The sequence below is a fragment of the Cydia splendana genome, chromosome 26, assembly GCF_910591565.1.
Source record: "Cydia splendana chromosome 26, ilCydSple1.2, whole genome shotgun sequence".
Lineage (NCBI taxonomy): Eukaryota > Metazoa > Arthropoda > Insecta > Lepidoptera > Tortricidae > Cydia > Cydia splendana.
Window position 1 is genome coordinate 10424552 of NC_085985.1, and position 23636 is coordinate 10448187.

The 23636-nt window shown below is 38.7% G+C and overlaps 1 protein-coding gene across 1 annotated transcript in view; it reads left to right on the forward strand.

The window, feature by feature from the left end:
- LOC134803432 (uncharacterized) overlaps positions 1–23636 on the forward strand; it is a 43340-nt gene that overhangs the window by 7169 nt on the left and 12535 nt on the right. Inside the window, exons 2-8 of the mRNA XM_063776251.1 lie at positions 5033–5169; positions 12020–12034; positions 14425–14578; positions 16264–16457; positions 17391–17585; positions 18608–18760; positions 19777–19996. Coding sequence (XP_063632321.1) covers positions 5033–5169; positions 12020–12034; positions 14425–14578; positions 16264–16457; positions 17391–17585; positions 18608–18760; positions 19777–19996 — 1068 coding nt within the window. The remainder of the gene's footprint in view (positions 1–5032; positions 5170–12019; positions 12035–14424; positions 14579–16263; positions 16458–17390; positions 17586–18607; positions 18761–19776; positions 19997–23636) is intronic.

Here is a 23636-nt window from a genome sequence, read left to right on the forward strand (position 1 = left end):
ATACCTACATCTGCGAAGAAATTCAAAGGTGTATGTGAAGTCCCCAATCCGCATTGGGCTAGCGTGGGGACTATAGCCCAAGCCCTCTCGCGCATGAGAGGAGGCCTGTGCCCAGCAGTCGGTATATAGGCTGAATTATTATTATTTTAATGGTCATCTATTGCCACAAAAAAGTATGATACATATTAAATTCGCGTATTAAAATTGTATTCCCAAATTGTACCTACCTGGTGTGTAATTGTGGGAAAACGCCGATGATAGGGTCGAGTGGAGAAAACGAGCCTTTGCCCAGCAGTGGGACATCAAAGTAGGCTAATAAAAAAAAACCGGACAAGTGCGAGTCGGACTCGCCCACCGAGGGTTCCGTACTTTTTAGTATTTGTTGTTATAGCGGCAACAGAAATACATCATCTGTGAAAATTTCAACTGCCTAGCTATCACGGTTCATGAGATACAGCCTGGTGACAGACGGACGGACGGACGGACGGACGGACGGACGGACGGAAGGACGGAAGGACGGACGGACGGACAGCGGAGTCATACTCATACTCATACTCATAATATTTATTGCATATCACATTGTATCTTAACCTATTACATAGAATTGTGTACAATATGACACCCTGTAGGGCACAGCAAACAGTTTAATAAGAGGAGATCGAGTTTTTTGTACAAAATAATAAGATTATATTAATTAGTGTTATTTATTGTATAGGTGCTTTATTAATTGCAATTATTGGTCGTGAAAAAATTCATTTAAAGTATAATAAGCTTTTTTAATGAGGTGATCTTTTAGTTTTTTAAAGAATTCATTGTCGGACTTGGTGTTATTTATTTCGTTACTAATTTTATTGAATATTTTTATTGCCATTGAGTTAGGACTTTTTGAATGTAGTTTGAGTTTTGAGGGGATAACCTGCACCAGCTTATTTTGAAACCTACTGGCGTAACGTCGGGGTATATCTGAATGTTTGGTATAAAATTGAGGGTATTTTTTTACAAACTTACATGTTTCCAAAATGTATATTGATGTTAGGGTAAGTATTTTTAGATCGATGAAGTGTGTCTTACTACTTTCCGGTATATTTATGTTAGCCAAGATTCGAACACATTTTTTTTGTAATATAAATATTAGGCTTTCCACATCTGTGCTATTCCCCCATAGAATGACACCATAGGTAAGCCAAGCATGGGCATAGGAATAGTAAGCTGTTAAGGCGGTGTTGAGGTCGCATGCTTTTTTTAATTCGCGTAAGGCATACGTGAACTGGGACAATTTCGTTTTTATTTTTGCTACATGCGCTTTCCAGTTAACATTGCAGTCAACTTCGAAACCTAGAAGAGGAGCGGTATCTACACATTCTAATTTTATATTATTGAAGGTGAAATTAATATTAAGGGGTGTTTTTTGATAAGGCCTAAACTGTAAGATTTTTGTTTTTGAAAAATTTACTTCCAAATTGTGATCCGATAACCAGTCAACTACGTTTGTTAATAAAGTGCTTAAGTCTTGTGTTATATTATAATCGTCTGTACACGAAGTGAGGATGGAGATATCGTCGGCAAATAAAGTACACGTCTGCTGTATAGTTTTTGGAAGGTCGTTGATATATATCAAGAACAGGAGACATCCTATTGAGCTGCCTTGAGGTATGGAATGTTTCATCAATTTTAAATCCGAATGTGTGTAATTTATTTCGCTATTATTTTGATCGTAATTTTGTATTTCTATGCATTGCTGACGATTTTCTAGGTATGATCTGAACTAGACGTGCGCGCCGCCGCGGCGCGCCGCCGCCATAAGGAGACAGCGCGCCGCCGCCGCCGCCGGTAGTCTAAAATTCGCGCCGAGACATAACCCGCAAGAGGGTACAAATTTAAAATCAATGGATATAAAGCACGTGCAACGTGCCTAGCTTTAGCGTTCCGACTGTTCCGTTTTTTTAATTCATTGCTTGATTTATTTTAACCCTTAAATCGATAACGTCACCTATACTGGACATCCCAAGAAAAAAATTCTGCACCAAATATTAAAGCATAGCGTTACTTTCCCCTGGTAGCGTACTTACACTACCAGGAAACTACGACTACTACTACTTGAATGATATGTTATTTTTAAGTAAGTAAGAAAATATTGGGAACCAGTGTGAACATAATCTTTTTGTCAAAGTCCTACAGAACGCAGAACTTGCAAGGAAGCATCCGACAGACTGACATTTTCCCCTTATTTCATTTTTTTTATATGACAGTATTAAGCAGCGTTAAAACGTGTAATAGGTTACTAACTGGTCTGTTTTTTACGTGGCAATATGATTTACATAAAAATGTGTTGTGTTTATGGGTAAAAACAAGTGTAAAAGGTGTAATGTCCATTATTTTGCCCGTTGTCGATTAAACGGCACTTTTGCTAAGTCCAATATGTTGGACGTTGCCAAGTATGCGAAGAGTAAAATTATTAAATTTTTTGGTAGTTTTTGTGCTAAATAAATTAAATAGAGGAATGTTAGATGTTTCAAAACGTTCTAAAAAGTCATTACTTGCGGTAATACAACGTAATGAACCAAATAGATAAAAAAATATATTTTTATGTTTTTTTTTTCCTGTGGATGTGGTGTATGTGTGTGTGTGTGTGTGGATTTGTTTTCATCAAGAGACAGACCCGATTTCATTTGAGAAATTTATTACGAAAATTTAGATAAAAGTGCATGCATTATTGTAAAAACCATTGCTCAGATGTGACTGCTTCCTAGGATACCCCGCTAAGTTAGATTTAATGTGAAATAAATTACGTCAATGACTGGTAAAATTTTACCACCTACGAGATATAAAGTTATTGCAAAAATATAAAAATAATAGGTTTCACTTACTTAAATTCACTACATAAGTTGACATTATCAGTAAGTGTATTTCTAATTAAAAAATGCAATTATTCTATATTTATTTAAAAAACATGAACTGGACTAAAAAACCCTTATACACATACAGTAGGTAGGTACTCTATACTCGGCGTGTCCAAAATACTGGACGTCTTTTCATTACGCGGCGTATCTTTTTATTTACACCGATCATAGCAACGTCCAACATACTTGACATATGTTTTTTTCAACATTATAATTAGATTTTTTTTCATGATTTTTCTACAATAAACCAAAAAAACGATGTAACACAGTTTTTTTTGAGATTTTTTCCGTTGTTGATTTAGAGTTAATCTTGGTTTTTCATTATACGTATATTGAAAAGTTGAAAATCCCACGCCGCCGGCGTTACGCCGCCGCCGTGGATTTTTTCGTGGCGCGCCGCCGCCCGATTTTTTTCTACCGGCGCGCACGTCTAATCTGAACCAATTATGCGGAATACCCCTAACGCCTATCCCATATAATTTTTGTAATAGGATATTATACTGGACACGGTCGTACGCTTTCGTCATATCGAGCAGAATCCCGATCGCGTATTGTTTATTATTTATAACATCAATAGTCTTAGTAATAGGGTCCCGTTTTTACCCTTTGGGTACGGAACCCTAAAAAGTAGTAATTTATTGAACAAACCAATCGGGATTGATAGCGTTATTGAGCCTCTTTTTGCATAAAAAAACTGATATTGAAAGTAATTGCCAAGTATTCTAAAACATGAATTTTACGAAGTGTCAAAAACTTATGTATGTTGTACAACCATAGAAGGTAGGATGATAGGATCCTATAGAAGTGGTATACGCGTGCGTCTGTGAGGGACAAAACATACGCAATGCGACACTATGATTGGTCGAATTTATTTGTTGCCCACCATAATCAAAGAGAATTAATTTGTCTATGCCATAATACATCGGCGGCGTATCATCTGCTCATTTGCCTCCTTTTTAAAAAAAACATGTACAGCTTGGCAAAAAAGAGTAGAAATTAAAAAGTGGCAACACTGTAATGTCGCCGCGCTTCCTTATATCCATTTGGTTTGAAACTTTTTAAGTTCTACTCGTTTTTGCCAAGCTGTATGTGGAGGAATTCTAGCATAGAAGGTAGCATCCTATAGAAGTGCACACACACACACACTACACACGACACTATGATTGGTCGAGTTTATTTGTTACGGTGTTGTACGGTGGGGAACAAAAAATATGTGACTCTGTGACAAGGACAAACAATAATAGCGCTTTCGCTGCTACTCCTACTGAAAGATACATAAGACTATCCCGTGCGGTCATTTCCCCCCACCCCTCATGCCAGATCCAGTTATACAACAAAACGTAGAATGTTTAATCCCCTGAAAACAATTCGCTTGCAATGTGCTACACACAACACAACCTACACAGAACGATATTGTTGAATGTTGACGTTCCGCGCATAAGTTCGTCGAAACTCATACGGCTCGGCCACGACATTGCGCGAATTGCGACGGCGGCGGCGACAACCATAGGTTAGAGCTTGACACAGCGATCGGACCTTTCGTTCCCAACTATGGTTGTCGCTGCCGCCGTCGCATGTCGCGCAATGTCATGGCCGAGCTGATAGGCTCTATAGTCAGAATCTGGAGCTCAGGTGCGTATTTAAGGAATGTCTCTCTGAATCCATAATCTGAATTCTTTTTTAGGGTGCCGTACCATGTGGGTCACCTAACTGACACGGGCCTACGTCATCATGCAACAGCGCTATATGATAATATGCGATAGCGCTATATATAGCGGCCATGTTGTTGTGACGTAGGCCCGTGTCACTCTGGGAATGGAAGACCATGTTTTATTAGACTATGTGCCGTACCTTAAAAGGAAAAAACGGAACCATTATAGGATCACTCGTGCACCTGTCTGTCTGTCAGTGTCTGTCGGTCCGACCAGTTCCGGAGATAAAGGGAGGGGGCTTTAGCTCCGAGCTAAAAAAATACATTCTTAAAAATTTTAATATAAACATTTAAAATAAATAAATATAGATAGGTACCTATATAGAGTTTAAGTTTTATTTAAGTGTATATCGAATAATTTAATTCTGAAATAAATGATATATTATTATTATAAATAATATTTGCATATGATTGGTTCCAGATGGCGCTGCTCTCGAAACGGTGGTACCGTTCGCGGCGCAACGCCGTCGTCGCGATGGTCATCGCTGGCCTGTGCGCACTGTACTACATATACTCGCCATCTGTCATCACTGAGCAAAACCTGGACATAACTAGGAGGTAACTTACTAATGTATACTCTGTATCTTCAGGTATTTAAATAAAAGTAAACAAAATCTACCCTCAAATGGCTCCTTAATCCAGTTGAGGGTAGATGAAAACATTACATGATCAAATAATGTAGGTTAAAGTCAAGTCGTTCAGTGACTGATCCAGGCTGTTTTGGTTGGTTAACCAATAAGGCCCACTTGCACCATCCCACTAACCCGGGGTTAAGCGGTTATACCGTTAAGTCAGTGTCAAATTGTACTGGTAACCATGGTAACTCCAGGTTTAACCGGTTAACCTCGGGTTAGTGAGATGGTGCAAGTGGCCCTAAATGATATAACTACCCGAAAATTTACAAAATGTTTGTTTACTTTTATTTAAATACCAAAGATACAGACTATAATGTAGTAACAGCTTACGCTGCGTCTTACGTAAGCGTACAACTCGCGAACGCGACGCGGCGCGGCGCGGCGGGCCCAAGGCGTTCGCGTTCACAACGAGATCGCCCACGTAGGACACTTCTATAGGCATCAAAGGATTGATTCACCCCGCGCCGCATCGCTTCGCTTCGCGTTCGCGTGTTGTTCGCCTACGTAGTACTCTGCGTTAGTAGTCTAGATAAATGGCTAGATAATTAGCAAATTAGGGGTAGAGTCGGACTGCGCTATCGCGCGGTTGTTTTATACGATAAACCCAGCGGTGAACGCATGCAATAGCAATAGCAGAAAAACATTGACATAGATATCTAGGGACTGGCTTTACGGGCAATAATAATGAGACATGACAGGGGCCAGTACAGCGGTGTGACACCGCTACAACGCGATTGGTTGAAGAGTTCGCATCACGCGCGCGATTGGTTGATGAGTTCGCATCACGCGCGCGATTGGTTAATGAGTTCGCATTATGCGCGCTATTGGTCGCAAGTCACAACTAGTTGCGTTAGACTGCACGATTGGCTGAAATTCGTGAGTAACACCGCTGAACTAGTACCATTTTTAATGCCCGTAAGGCCCGTCATAATATCTAATATGACGTCAAAAATGACAATGTGCTTACCGCTGCGTTCACTGCGTAAAACAATGTACGAGTAGGTAGTGTCATTAGATTATCTTTATGTAAAATGGGTGTGCGGCAAATGCTGCGTAATAATAGAGAATTTCTGTGTTCTCGGCAGGCCCTCTGTACTGTACCCCTAGCCTAGTGTAAATTTCATTAGATGGCGTGACGTAACGAAGGTACGCGTTTGCGTTAAGTGTCATATTGTATGGGATTTTGAGTTTCCAAAACGTCCCGCTTGGCGCGCTGTTCAAAATCCCATACAAAAGTAGACTAAACCTCTAGACGCCCACGCGTTAAAACTTGCCAAGACAAATGCAACTTTGACTTGTCAAAATAACGATTCAAATTAGAATGGAACAGGAGACCTTTTTATAGGCCTATGGGCGGCTACAGAATAACGTTTACACTATGGGTTCTGTTCTTTTAGTTTGTTTTTTGCTTGATTCTGGTGTGGTGTTTCCTTAACTAATTTATGTATTTACTATTAGCAAAGAGAATAGAGTAACGTGTATCGAGGCGGATTGCCAAAGTAAATTATGTAGCCATTGTAAATTTACTGCCATCTTTCGACAGAAGATTAAAACTGTTAGAACGCCATTTGACTTTGATCCTTATTTCACTGATATGTGTTAACTTGTTAAATATTAATATTAACGCCATCTACTCGACTGTAGGCCAAAGGTATGGTGCAATCTTTTCGAGCGATGTCGCCATAACCTTCAGTCTTCTCTCGAGTAGATGGCGTTAATATTAATATTTAACAAGTTAACACATATCAGTGAAAGCAAAGAGAATAGATAGTATAGAGGGGTCCTGTCATTGTCAATTTTGTAGTCACGGTACATTTACTGCCATCTATCGACACACGATTAAAACTTAAAATAAAATTGAAAATGTATAAAATAATCAAAATATGTTTACGGATAAATGATTCTTATTTTTTATTGTTCCATACTGACCCATGTTCTTTCACTGATATGTGTTAAAATTGTTAAATACCAAACGGTGTCGTTAACGCCATCTAGCCGAGAATAGGCCAAAGGTAATGGCTCCATCTATTCGAGAATGAATTTTCCTTGGCCGTCCGAGGCACGTTTTTTTCTTAGACTTTATTTATCTTATACGGAGTTATATATATCTCTGGTGAAAATAATGATCAAAGTCAAATGGCGTTCTAACAGTTTTAATCTTCTGTCGAAAGATGGCAGTAAATGTACTATAGCTACATAATTTACCATGACAGTAAGTCTCTATTTCAAATTCTCTTTGTTATTAGATATTTTTTATATACGAATGGAGTTGTCTGTGCCACACGAGACCAAAGTTTTTTTTTTTACAGTGGGTCCTACTCTCGATATAGTATTTTTCTTGCCAGGAACTAAAATTCAGCAGCAAAAACTAACTTTGCTCTCTTGTTGCACAAACTACATGCACAATTTTCGCTACTGGTTTTGGTTGGCACTTTTGTTTTTAATACTTTTGTAGTAGTGGCTAAAAATCTAAATCTTTTTCTAATACTGTCCAATATTTCAACTATCTGTTCACTTCTAAAGTTTAAGAAGAAAAAGGCGTGCGACAGACAAACGTACATACACCAAAATGACGTTCTTAAATAACTAATAAATTTTTGCGAAACTCCCATGAAAATCAAACATAAAAAAATTGCTCTATTCTCGCTCTGAATTAATAATAATATCACATGCAAAATACCATTTTAACCAATTATAAAACTCCCGTGAGACTCGAACATATTATATTTTAAACGGGTCACTCACGTACCTATCTTAAGTCGAAAGTGGATCGGAACATGTCGAGCGTCCATTCGACTTAATAATACGTGAGTGACCCGTTAAAAATAATTTTAATAAAATAAATACTATTTTATTTTGTATGTTACGTACGTAAAATGTTCGCCACTTCTATTTAACACTAGCATTTGTAGTTTTGTGTGTGTTTTAGCATGATTTCTGTGTTCCTTCCGTAGTGTAGCTGTAGATCTAAGTACTCCTACTGTAACCACTCTTCGCCCACTGCCTTCTAAGCTTGTTCTATCACGGGACCAGCCCAGCGCGGTTAAAGAACCAAAAGATGTGAAAAGCAGGTAATTGCATGTTGCTTACATGCATGCTTTACTGCATGTCCGGTCATGAGCATGGCATATTTCAATACTTAAATATATAGTAACTTTTTGGCAAAAATTTCATTTTTGGTACAAGCTTTTATCGCTGACTGTACTTTTCTTACGACAGACAACTCATCGAGACAATTCTAAAAACCCCTAACACAATTAGGTTGCGTTGTTTCATCCTAGAGTTCCTATGGCCACCTCTTGTCTCCATCATCAGATCAGGTCGACAGTACCATATTATTGTATTGTCAGCAGAACTACATACAGCTGCCAATTTTCATGACGCTACGATCCTTGGAAGATGGTTAAATTAGTTACCTTAGATTCAATTACAAGTTAGTTACATACAGGTCGAGAGTTCCTATGGCCACCTCCTGTCTCCATCATCAGATCAGTTCGACAGTACCATATTATTGTATTGTCATCAGAACTACATACAGCTGCCAATTTTCATGACGCTACGATCCTTGGAAGATAGTTAAATTAGTTACCTTAGATTCCATTACATAGTTACATACAGGTCGACCTAATAAAAGCTTGTTAAAAACCGTGGTCACTCACTTTTTAGTCTAAACTATTTCGACTTATACCCGATTATAGATGGCGTTAATATTAATATTTGTGAAAGAATAAGGATCAAAGACAAATGGCGTTCTAACAGTTTTAGTCTTGTGCGAAAGATGGCAGTAGATTTACAATGGCTACATAATTTACTTTGACAATCCGCCTCTATACACTCTATTATCTTTGACATTGTCGAAATGAAGTGGCCTTATCAGCGTGTCATCTTGTTTCACGGTTCACGGATGATACGGTGTTTCACGCTGCTTCACCGACTTGTTTACCATATTGCGAATACATAATTACATAACTTACATAAGGTTAATTTTAGCTTCGATAATAATGATGATGATGGCTGAATCATTTAGTAGGGTATACTATACTGTTGACTTTTGACTGTTTATTTAGCCGACTAGGAGAAGAGGTTATTTTAATAGATTGTGTAGTCATAGGTATTCATATTAATATTCATATTGCGTCTAAATATAAAAAAAATGTTTTAGTAAAGCATTTCTATTTTCGAATTTAAAATGTTGTGAGACATACTAACATTGAATAATTTTTCGGTTTAGACTCACTTGTTTGTAGTCACTCGCGCGACATGTTTCGGAGAGCCTAGGTCTCCTTTCTCAAGCACTGACAGTGCGAGCAGCGTTCACGACGGCCGTGTATTTCTATTTTGTGAATAAGTAAGTATATTTAATGACACAAACGGGTCTACCGCGATATAATTTCATTGTTGAGTCTTTCCGTGACCACAGCTTGTGCAACTCAGCTAAAACGTCGGAATATAAGGTAAAAACAATGAAATTATATCGCGGTAGACCCGTTTGTGTAATTAAATATGTGTACAAAACGCGAGAGTTTAAAGTAATAAGTAAGTAGTTTGACGGAGTATAGTTAGTCGTATTTTTCCTTTATTTTCGTATTAATTATTTAAAGTATTGCATAAAATAATTTAATTTACCTATTGTAACTAACATATTAAGTATACGGAGTGTGCAAACAGTATAGTAATTACCAAGTGAATAGTGTTATTTGTTCCATTATCTAGATTTCTAGGTATTTGATATTTACATTGATAACAGCATGCTCGCTAGCATGGCAAATATTTTGCATGTTTAAATAATGAAAATTCCATTCAAATTGAATAAAACTTAAAACACAATATTTATTTTAGTACAGATACTTGCAATAATATGTAAGTACAGTCAAGTGTAAAAATATGGGTGCACACATCATATCCAAAAATATGTCGCATAGCTCTTATGTCAGCGAATTAAGACCTATGGGACATATTTTTGAGTAAATTATTGTTTTTCCTCGCGTTATCCCGGCATTTTGCCACGGCACAGGGAGCCTGGGGTCCCCTAGACAACTAATCCCATCATTTGACGTAAGCACTAGTTTTTACGAAAGCGACTGCCATCTGACCTTCCAACCCAGAGGGGAATCTAGGCCTTATTGGGATTAGTCCAGTTTTCTCACGATGTTTTCCTTCACCGAAAAGCGACTGGCAAATTAAATGATATTTCGTACATAAGTTCCGAAAAACTCATTGGTACGAGCCGGGGTTTGAACCCGCGACCTCCGGATTGAAAGTCGCACGCTCTTACCGCTAGGGCACCAGCGTTTTATTTTGAGTAAGTTATTTATGCATCCATATTTTCACACTTAACTGTACATGTAGACTAGAGTCACCTGCAATGATATGTTACACAACTAGCGCCCCAATAATATCTGACACGATCTTATTTGTAGAGCCATTCTTACGCGCTCTTGCGCGTCACATATTTTTGCGGCCTTCGAAGAGTAATATGGGGCATTATCTATGAAAATTGACCTTATTGTCGATGGCGCTTACGCCGCACAGCGTCGCGCGGCATTGTATTTATATCGGAGCATCGTTAATAATAGCGTAAGCGCCATGGACAATAAGGTCCCTTTTCATAGATAACGTCACATATATTATTGCAGGTGAAGAGAGAATCGGACCAAGTTATCACTTCATTGCATTTTCAATGTCAAAGTGTCAAATTGCTATGAAAACATGATGTTTATATTATAATGACACTCCTCACTTTGTTAAATATTTTAGACAGTGCAAAGTTGGTTGTGGATTTTAAAAATTATTCAATTTTGTGTGGCATAATAGAAGTTTATAATTATTATTTTTACAATTATTTAATTTTTGTTATTTAACAATTAGGTCTACTGCTTAACTCGAACGGTTGCAGAGAAACTATAATTATTAGCTATTGCTTTATATAATGTAAATATAAAATGTTTCAGTGCCCAAGTCAGTTAAAATTCAACTTGTAGGGTAATTGGCCAGTATCTGGCCACATGTTAGTAACTGGCCACCGTAAACTAAAACTGAATTATATTCACCTATAAACAGAATTCATTTTAGTATAAGGTGGCCAGTTATTGAAACCTTATACTAAAATGAATTCTGTTTATAGGTGAATAGAAATCATTTTTAGTTTAGGGTGGCCACTTACTGGTGAATTACCGTACTATCTATTTATATGTATATTATTTAGCTCCAAAATAAACCATATTTTACAAGAAAATGACCACCGTCAGAATTAAGTGGTAGGGCTATACAGGTGTAACAAAAACGCTGATGACTCGTTTAAGGCATCGGTAGAGTTGACCAAGATAAGTCTGCAGCGATTTTGATAGCCCACACTGTGCAACTGTTATTTTAAATGTCAAACTTCTACGAATTTTTGACTTGCACAGTCTGTGGCTGTCAAGATCGTTGCAGGGTTATCTTGGTCAACTCTATGGTATTTTAAGAAAAAATGTTTTCGCAGGCATAATTCGAATATTTGAATATATTTTTGAGATAAAAAAAATACTTTTTCCCTAGTCGCCATACCGTCAGCAGCAGAAGTTGCTAAGCGGGCGAGGTGTTCAAAATGATCTTGACGCGACTTTATTGCTAAGAGAATAAGAGCGTGTCAAGGTCATTTTGAACACCTCGCCCGCTTAGCAACTTCTGCTGCTGACGGTACAACTCCGATTTATCAGTGATTTTGTTATGACCTATTTGTTGTGTTTTGTGATTTTGAAGTAATTAATATTTTGTTTTTATTTCGTTTACAGAGCCGCCATAATAGAGTAAGTATTATTTTATTTTTTTAGATGCTTACCGCTTCTCTTGAAGTATAACTAGTAACCATAGAGTAATATGAGTAAAGAAAGAGTGGTCATTCCATACATCAGCTTTCTTACCAAAACGCGAGTTTGTTCGTAGTCGACATCTAACGGCAAGTAGTGGACTTATTAGTACCGCTAATTAACACCAGATGTCACAAGTGTGGCTACTGACGAAAAACCGGGCAAGTGCGAGTCGGACTCGCGCACGAAGGGTTCCGTACCATAATGCAAAAAAAAAGCAAAAAAAAAACGGTCACCCATCCAAGTACTGACCACTCCCGACGTTGCTTAACTTTGGTCAAAAATCACGTTTGTTGTATGGGAGCCCCATTTAAATCTTTATTTTATTCTGTTTTTAGTATTTGTTGTTATAGCGGCAACAGAAATACATCATCTGTGAAAATTTCAACTGTCTAGCTATCACGGTTCGTGAGATACAGCCTGGTGACAGACGGACGGACGGACGGACGGACGGACGGACGGACGGACGGACGGACAGCGAAGTCTTAGTAATAGGGTCCCGTTTTACCCTTTGGGTACGGAACCCTAATAATAGGGTCCCGTTTTACCCTTTGGGTACGGAACCCTAAAAATGTACTGCTCATATTATAAGTAGAAGGAGTTGAATTGAAAATAGAGTTCCGGTTAATCTGGTTATAATATAGTTGAAAATTGTTTAGCATTAGAGACATTAGAGTTTTCGTTCGTTGCGACATCTATTGTCGACTAGCAGTATTGATACATTCCGCTACTTGACGCTAGATGTCGGCTACGAAATAACTCGTGATTTGGTAAGAAAACTGATATATGGAGTTACCGGTTACCACTCTTTTTTTACTTATATTACTCTATGCTATTAATTATGGTAGAAACCATTAATGGGGTTGATTAGTATTTAGAAGCTAGTTATTAATTTCGTTTAGTAGTACAGTCACCTGCAATAATATGATATTCTTTATTCTTTATTCATTTATTCATAAAACAATTTTACATTGTGTTTGAATTATGTTATAAATAACTTAAAACTACAAGAACAACAACAACAACAAACAAACATGCAGCTAATATTAAAATTAAAACATAAAAACACACAAAATTAGTAAAATGGGAATGGGAATAGGGTATTTGACCACTAGTCAGATCAGTTTCTTTTTTCGAACCGTCAAAGCAATTTTGCTACTATGGAAATTACTTATATGAAACACTAGCATGTGACGTCACAATCAAAATTACCTACTCTTTATAGTTTTGTATGGGTTTAAAAATAGAAATTGTATCTAAAAGTAACTGCTATCTACGTTTCTCTATTAATCTTCTGGTGCTTTATTTCATGCATGGTGTAAAATAATTTATTTTAAACCACATACACAAAGAAGGGCGCAAAAATATCTGACACGATCTTATTTGTAGAGCCATAAGAGCGAGTCACATATTGGCCTCACATGTGAATAAAATGCAACTTTCTCATCAGTTTTTGAATGATCAAGAGAGCCTTTACCAGCCAGTGTGGTGAAAACCGTAAATTTCTTTATATTGCACGTTCAATTTCCGACTTAATGCCTTAAGGCATTTTCTACTAATCAACCATTGCCCTTCTGCTTCCCCGCGTTATCCCGGCATTTTGCCACGGCTCATGGGAGCCTGGGGTCCGCTTGACAACTAATCCCATGAATTGGCATAGGGACTAGTTTTTACGAAAGCGACTGCCATCTGACCTTCCAACCCAGAGGGGAAACTAGGCCTTATTAGTCCGGTTTCCTCACGATGTTTTCCTTCACCGAAACGTAACTGGTAAATGTCAAATGATATTTCGTACATAAGTTCCGAAAAACTCATTGGTACGAGCCGGGGTTTGAACCCGCGACCTCCGAATTGAAAGTCGCACGCTCTTACCGCTAGGCCACCAGAGCTTCCACTAATCCACCATTGCGTAGACCGGAAACGTATATACTTATTATGGGGTCCCTTTGTTTCCCATGAATTTTTAAGTCATAATGTATTGTTTGTCATATTATCGTTAAGGGGCCCACTGATTAACAGTCCGCCGGACGGTATCGGCCTGTCAGTTGTTCGGAACTGTCAAAATTTTGTTCTAACTGACAGGCCGATACCGTCCGGCGGACTGTTAATCGGTGGGCCCCTTTAGTAATAAAACTTAACTTTTCAGGACCTTCGTAAGGTTATTCTATAGATAGGTTAGGTTTGTTTTATGGCAATCCTGAAAAGTTACGCGTTTCTGAGAAAAAACAATTATGACTAACGGAAATTCGGACAAACAATACACTATGACTTAAAACTATTTGGGAAACAATAGAGACCCACTTATAATGTATTATTTTATATATTTTCAGATATATAGAGAACAAGTTAGAGGAAGCCTTGAAACTGGATAAGGGCATGGGGTGCGAGATACCAAAGCTGGATCCTTTTTCTCGAGAGGTCACACAGTTCGACAAGGAATTACCGAAGATCAAGTGCCGAGGGCAGGATTGGGTCAAATGCTATGTAAGTTTATTCATTTCATTTCATTTTTTTTAATTTATATACTCAATAAATAAGTTTTTGGAAAAAGTTTCATTTTTGGTACAAGCTTTTATCGCTGACTGTACTTTTCTTACGACAGACAACTAATACTCATCGAGACAATTCTAAAAACCCCTAACACAATTAGGTTGCGTTGTTTCATCACAGAGTTCCTATGGCCACCCCCTTTCTCCATCATCAGATCAGCTCGATGGTACCATAATATTGCATTCCGATTTATACATGCATGCAAAATTTCAGCTCAATCGGAAAGCGGGAAGTGGATCAAATTTGACTTGCAAGATTTGATTACAGACAGACAGACAGACAACGGTCAGGTGAAACTAAATAAAAGCTTGTAAAATTCACTGCTATCCATTACACATATTTTTTCGCCAAACTCAGCACTACCACGTAGCACTCAACAATCTTCTATTGTAAAGTCATGTACTTATATTCATGTTTAGGGTTCCGTACTCAAAGGGTAAAAACGGGACCCTATTACTAAGACTCCACTGTCCGTCTGTCTGTCTGTCATCAGGCTGTATCTCATGAACCGTGATAGCTAGGCAGTTGAAACTTTCACAGATGATGTATTTCTATTGCCGCTATAACAACAAATACTAAAAAGTACGGAACCCTCGGTGGGCGAGCCCTACTCGCACTTTCCGGTTTTTTCTACATGTTTTGCTCCGTAAAGTGGAGCTTCATTTAGATTACATTGATTAAGCGCAAGCAAGTGGCAAGCGCTGGTGGCCTAGCGGTAAGAGCGTGCGACTTGCAATCCGGAGGTCGCGGGTACCAATACCAACCCCGGCTCGTACCAATGAGTTTTTTGGAACTTATGTACGAAATATCATTTGATATTTATCACTAGCTTTTCGGTGAAGGAAAACATCGTGAGGAAACCTGCATACATCTGCGAAGAAATTCAAAGATGTATGTGAAGTTACAATCCGCATTGGGCTAGCGTGGGGACTATAGCCCAAGCCCTCTGGCGCTTGAGAGGAGGCCTGTGCCCAGCAGTGGGACGTACATAGGTTGAATTATTATTTATTATTTTATTATAATATTTTTGAGCATCATAATTGTCTCATTATGAGGCAATATTAGGTGATGTGAAAAACAGTACCTATGTGTCACATGGTAGCAATAGGAGTTTGTGTTACTAGGGATCAAAATGATAATTATATTTCCGTCAAGGGCGTACATTGAATCCTGAATGAAGCGATGGATTCTACAATAAAATCCGGAACGTAGTGAGGGATTCTAAAGTAGAATCCTGAGCGTAATGAGGGATTCAAGTGTTAACGCCCAAGATGGAATAATTTTGATACCGTGTGACACATACTGCTTTTCACATCTCCTATGAGGAAATTATGATGCTTAAACAGATTATTTAAGCTAAAATAATAATGGGCAAAAACATTAAAAAAAAAGTGTTACTTTGATCCCTCATCGCAGGGAAGAAAAACTTTTTTCCGAATAGGAGGCGTGGAAAATTATTTTCATCATGGACGTAACACACCTGAATTCCTCACTACGGCTACTCTCTGGACTCTATATATTATAGAATCCTTTGCTTCATTTAGGATTAAATGTACGCCCTCGTCGTAAATATATCATTTTGCTCCCTTGTGACACAATCTACAATTTTTATGTTTCAGCACTCAAAATGCCGAGTGATAGACGCTGTAAAAGACCACCATAAAGACATAAAGTGTACATACAGAGACATCTTGTATCATACTGATGTGAAATATACCATCGGCCCCCCTACTCTAGTGGGGGGAGATGAGGTGTATGAGTTGAAGGAGAGTGACCATGTTAAAGTCTCTTGTGTTGGGAGGAGGAGAGATGAGTGAGTATTTTTTTTCATAGTTGGACTTGGAACACACACACGCGCGCACACACACGCACGCACGCACGCACACGCGCGCACACGCGCACACACACACACACACACACACACACACATACACACACACGCACTACGCTCCAAAACCCAAATAGCCGACGTGGTTGAAATAGCCACCAAGCTGAATTAGGACTTTGAGGGGGGGGCACACCTAAACCTTCCTCTATTGATACGTGAAAACCGCGTGAAAATCCGTCCACTGGTTTTTGAGTTTATCACGAACATACATACAGACAGACAGACGCGGCGAGGACTTTGTTTTATACTTAGAGCATTTAGCAACTGGAGATGTCATCGCTGTCATTTTCTTTACGAAACAGTCTGCCGATTTTTGCGGGGGAGGGGACGTCAAATGTATTGCTATTTCTACATGATTTGTACGTCACGTACAAATAGCCATGTCAGTCCATACAAAAGTTTGCACAATTGTGCAAGTTTTTCGGCAGAGGGGTAAGCTCTTAATGGCCACTCCAGTTATTAAATGCTCTAAGGTTTTATAATATGTAGTGATATGTTTCTCTATACTTATATGTAATCCATGTCCTTCTCCGGGTCCGAAACTTAATGTATCCATACTATCCATCCAATTCCATGCCAAGTTTTTTTTCTTTTTTTTTTGTTGTAATTGCTGACCAGATATCGCATCTGTCTCAAGTCAAGGGGCTCTTTAAACGTTTCCTTTTTATTTAATTACACAAACGGGTCTACCGCGATATACTTTCATTGTTTTTACCTTCAATTCCGACGTTTCAGCTTAGTTGCACCAGCTGTGGTCACGGAAAGACTGACGTCCCAGCAAATGTCAGTCTTTCCGTGACCACAGCTGGTACAAAACGCGAGAGTGTAAAGTGTTATACGTTTCTTCTTTTTTTTCAGTAACAATGAAGCGGATTGGTCTGGCAACACTCTTGGCTTCCGCCCCGTCCCGCCGCTCCCCTCCCCCCCGGGGCGAGAGGATTCCTTCAACGTGGTCATATTCGGCTTCGACACGACGGCCAGAAATGGCTTCATCAGACGGATGAAGAAGAGTTGGCAGTTGTTGAAGGATCTGGGATATACTGTTATGGAGGGGTGAGTAATAACATTTTCACCACACCAGCTCGGAAAGGCTTACTTTGCACTTCAAAAACTGATAGCAAAGTTGCATTTTATTCACATGTGAGGCAAATCAAATGCAACTTTTGAGTTTTTTCTTATGTTTGCTGGTACAATTGACTTTTACATGATGATTTTGGATCATAATTATTTAATAACAATGTTTGTATGAAAAATTTTGTATGTCACTCGGGCGCAAATTTTGTTTAACCCTCGCAACGATCAAGATTCCATTTTTTGAACCACCAATTTTGGAATCTTTCGCTTGCTCGGGTATCAATATTAGCACGAGCGGTTAAACAACAACTTTGCCCCGAGAAACAAATAACTATTTACGCAACCGTTGTTTAAGAGAGGCCAAAAAACGCAAGTGGCGTGAGTAACAATTTGAGGCGAAGCCGAAAATTGTTAATAAAGACGCCACGTCTATTTTTTGACTCAGTTAAACATACAATACTTTTTCTACGACCAAGCACTTTGGTATGACAACCAAGACTTACCGCATAATGTACGGATCATTGTATGTCAAATTCTAAAAACGAATGCATCTTAAAGACTACAGTCCTTTGAATACAATAGGGAATATTAGGCAAAGCTCTGCGTAGGTGGCACCACTAGCACGTACAGTAAACAAGCCTCATTGACACCATGCGTCACTAGGTCAATCACATGGCCTACCGTGAAACACGACAATCGAAAGTTCGGTTTCTGCTTCTCTATCACTCTTGGTTATTCGATCGATAGAGAGGCAGATAAAGAAATTTCGATTTTCGCGTTTCGCGGTAGGCCACCTGTAAGCAAACCGCTTTGGTGCATCAACGTCATAGTGAAAACTTGTCAAAAAACTGTTTAAGGCCTAGTAATATAAGTTACTCTATATGGTTTACAAATTAGTGCTGCACTCTGGCGGCAGAACATTGCAGTAATACTCCCTATTGCCTAGGCCTAAAATATTAATTCATCCGTTTCTAATTAATAACCTACGCGTTACATTATAGATACAACGTCTTGGGAGACGGGACGCCGGCGGCCCTGTTCCCGATCCTCACGGGAAAGAACGAGCTAGAGCTACCAGACGTTAGAAAGAGCAAGCACAACAACGGCAGCCTGGACTCCTTCCCTTTCATATTCTACAAGTTGAAGCAGGACGGGTGAGTGCCTGGTCAAACCTTGTCAAAAATTGGTAACCACCTTCGAAATGAAAAAAAAAGGTACAGTCGCCATCAGATATATCGGAGCGGCCAAGGTGTTCACAATATCTGAACACGCGCTCTAACGCCCTGACAATAGAGGCGTGTTCCGATATTTGTGAGCACCTTGGCCGCTCCGATATATCTGATGGCGACTGTACCTAATGAGTTCTTGGGAACGCGTCGGTCGGTTCCATGAAATTGTCTACCGTTTGTCCCGTACAAACGCGAATTTTCTGAAGATTTGCAGGTATAGAGTTTCCTTTTCTATGACAAATGGTCAAAAATATGCACAGAAAAATAATCGCCTGCTTTAAATGTCGAAAAAAAAGTCGCAACACAGGAAATAAAATGTACGGGACAGCCCGTGGAATGCTCCTGTAAGACTTTATTGATAAATCAATAAGGGTCGTAATAGAAGATTTTAATTTATGCACTAGACTTTAAAAAGTAATTTTTCGCCACTTACACGCGAATTAAACACCAATTTTCAACAAAGTAAAATGTACTATGAGAAGTATTAGTACAAATTAAATTATTTTCAGTAAATATTTTAATTTGTTTTTATTTCAAGTAGAAACACTACTATATAAATTATAAACTGAAAGAAATGTCATATACTAAGAAAAAGTGACCAACGCCTCCAGTGCCCCAGGCTGGAATCGACAGGCAGGTAGGGTGGCTCTCTCGCTAGCTCGGTATCACCTGAGATGATCCAGTCAGAAGGTCCGAACCATACTGTTCTACCTTAGGGATGGCCAGGGGGCGCCATAAGCCTTCAGTAAGAAGTGCATATACTTGGAAAAATTCGACCTATGCCGCTGTGGTCCGGTGGCCGAATGGCACAGGCATCTGCCGCGATAGCAGAGGACGCTGGATCGATTCCAGCCCCCAGGTTCCAGCACTGGAGGCCTTCGTCACTTTTTCTTAGTATATAACATTTATTTCAGTGTATAAAGTAAAATGTGTTTTTACAGGTATCGAACAGCCTACTTCGAGGACATGCCTAACATCGGCACCTTCCAATACCGTTTCAACGGGTTTCTCCGCCAGCCGGCCGACCACTACCTCCGGTCCTTCTACTTAGAAGACTTGACTACCAGGCCCTCCCCCTCCCGTTGGTGGAAGGCGAAGAAGTCCTACTACTGTCTGGGCGACACGCCGCAGTTCAAGGTCATGATGAATATCACTGAGCAGGTAGCACCTTACCTTACCTTTGTGATCCTTTGTTGGTCTTAAATAAAGACTTGACTACCAGGCCCTCCCCCTCGCGGTGGTGGAAGGGGAAGAAGTCCTACTACTGTCTGGGCGACACGCCGCAGTTCAAGGTCATGATGAATATCACTGAGCAGGTAACACCTTACTAATACCTTTGTGATCCTTTGTTGGTCTTAAATAAAAACTTGACTACCAGGCCCTCCCCCTCGCGGTGGTGGAAGGCGAAGAAGTCCTACTGCTGTCTGGGCGACACGCCGCAGTTCAAGGTCATGATGAATATCACCAAAGACATATGTAACTTCGTATAAGACGAATAAAGTCTAAGGAAAAAACGTGCCTCGGAATTCAAGTAAAAGTCATTCTCGAATAGACGCCGCACACACCTTTAGCCTATCCTCGGCTAGATGGCGTGACGACACCGTTTCATATTTAACAATTTTAACACATAGATATCAGTGAATGAACATGGATCAAAATGATACAAAAATAATAAAATCATTTATCCATATATATACATTTTTTGATAACTTTATACGTTTTCATTTTGAGTTTTAGTCGTGTGTCGATAGATGGCAGTAAATTTACAGTGACTACGAAATTTACAATGACAGGACCCCTCTATACTATCAATTCTTTTTGATATCACTGAGCAGGTAACACACCCCAAATAAATACAAAACCGACCAAGAGCGAGTCCACGAGCGAGCGTTCCGTACCATTACGCAAAAAACGGCAAAAAAAAATTGTTTTATATGAGCCCCATTTAAATATTTATTTTATATAGTTTTTAGTATTTGTTGTTATAGCGGCAACAGAAATACATCATCTGTGAAAACATACCAGAGGTAATCACATTGACCGTGATTACCTTTGGTATTGTTCTCTACACATCTTTGACACCCCCCCCCCCCCCCCCCCCCCGTTATCTGCAGTTACCCGTGAACAAGATGCATGTAACTGCATCGAGCGGTGGTAGCCGAGTGGATATGACGTCCGACTTTCAATCCGGAAGTCGCGGGTTCAAATCCTGGCTCGTACCAATGAGTTTTTCGGAACTTATGTACGAAATATCATTTGATATTTACCACTAGCTTTTCGGTGAAGGAAAACATCGTGAGGAAACCTGCATACATCTGCGAAGAAATTCAAAGGTGTATGTGAAGTCTCCAATCCGCATTGGGCTAGCGTGGGGACTATAGCCCAAGCCCTCTCGCGCATGAGAGGAGGCCTGTGCCCAGCAGTGGGACGTATATAGGCTGAAATGATGATGATGATGAACTGCATCGAAATATCGGGAGCTCGAAAACAATACAAAAGGTAATCACGGTCCATATCCCGGTCGATATAAGTCTAGTGAACCGTATAGAGTTAGGTTAGACCAAGAAAAGTCTGCAACGGTTTTGATATCGAATATCGATATGGAAACTTCTATGAAATTATGACAATCGTTGGATATTTTTATTATGGCTCCTCTACACGTTGGCCCAACCTATTGGTCCAATATGTTGGGACAACGTGTAGAGGGGGTATTGGTGTCGGTTGGCTTATTGCTATCTCATTCTACCGCATGGCTGCGTCCCTTGGATTGGCCGGCGTTGGCCCATCGTGTAGAGGAGCCATTAGACTTTAACTCTACATACTTATGTAGAGTTGAAGTCTAATAAAAAATTGCAACGATTAAATATTATGTTATGTACACAATAATATGTATTAGCAAAAAGAATAGATAGTATAGAGAAGTCCTGTCATTGTAAATTTTGTAGTCACTGTAAATTTACTGCCATCTATCAACACACGACTAAAACTCAAAATGAAAACGTATAAAGTTATCAAAAAATGTATATATATGGATAAATGATTTTATAATTTTTATATCATTTTGATCCATGTTCATTCACTGATATCTATGTGTTAAAATTGTTAAATATGAAACGGTGTCGTCACGCCATCTAGCCGAGGATAGGCTAATGGTGTGTGCGCCACCTATTCGAGAATGACTTTTACTTGAAATCCGAGGCACGTTTTTTCCTTAGACTTTATTCGTCTTATACGAAGTTACATATGTCTTTGGTATTAGTTAAGTATTTTACGGTTTAACTAGCGACCCGTCCCGGCTTCGCACGGGTTACACAAAACCTTAACAAAAATATACACCTAAACCTTCCTCAAGGATCACTCTATTGATAGGTGAAGCATGAAAATCTGTTCAGTAGTTTTCACGAATTAATAAACTAGTGGATGTGAAATGACTGCTTTTTAGTATGAAAACCAGTGTCGCTAAACTCACACATTCATAGCTACGTTAAAATACATCAACACAATAACAAAAATGCTTTGATTTGTAGCAACTCGTCATACCAATAGGCTATTACCGCTTGACATTTCTCGAACGAATATCAACTGTAGATGACATGAGCGACGGTCTAAAATATTATGTGAAAGTTATAATACATACGACTCTTTAATTATCTCATTCATCGCACAAAAGCTCGTTCGACATTCACCTAATACAACTACTTAACACCAGATGGCGCTATATTAAATGATTAAAATCACTTACTTATTAGAGGCGAGAAAAGGGCTAAAGAAACCAGTATAAGTAAGGTCTAGTTATGCATAGTTTATTATGGATCTCACGGTCACGTTACACTGGTGTGTTCGAGATCTTTACACGCCTGCGAGTAGCTAGCCGTTGAGAACTTTTCCTACACACGCACACAATCGATATAGGGAGGGGACAGTGTGATCCGAGTGTTTTATCGATATTTGCACGTGTGTTCGATTAGGTATTGATATTTCATTACCGTATGTTTTAACGCATTTAGATTATATTTTATGTATGATTATAATATAGGTAGTGATAATCGTGATTTTATGAAAAATAATATATAGTACAAACAATAAGATAAATAAGTATTTAACTAGAAATTTGTTTCTTATTTATTGAGCAACTAGGTTGTTAATGTGAACATTAAATACCTATATCTTAAGCTCAAATAGATAACATCATAGGTAGTTTTTTAAAGTCTATTAATTCGGTATTGTTGTTATTTTGGAATCGCAAATATGCAATATGTATTAAGTATTCATCTTTAACAATATATTTACTTGTAGCAGCATTTAAGGCCAGTCTAGATGGGACAACGTGATTAAATTGTCAAATTAATTGTGTAGTGTAAAAGCATACAAGGACACAGGCTCTTCGATCCCACTTGATTTGATTGTAACATTGTTACCTATCAAATCAGGAAGGGGGGTTGCAAAATTACAATATTTGACGCTAGTTTGCGTGGTTAGGAACAATTTTTATTAATTTTGTGAGCCTGATAATTAAATTAGTTTAGTTTTATTTTATTTTAGAATAGTTTGTAGGTATTTAGTTTAATTTTAATTTTAGTGGAAATTAATAAAATTGTTAAATTTTGAGTTCGTAACGAAAAAAAAAATGTAATTAAGTTTTGTACGTGTGGATGCTAGATGAGATGTATGTTTATTTAATTTCTGATCAAATTGATAATTTTATCGTCCCGTCTGGACCTTTAGGAGTCAGTGCCTAGTTACTCAAGTGTAAAAGCAAAAGTAATAAAATACTACAGGTTGTCAGTTAATAAATTTAATA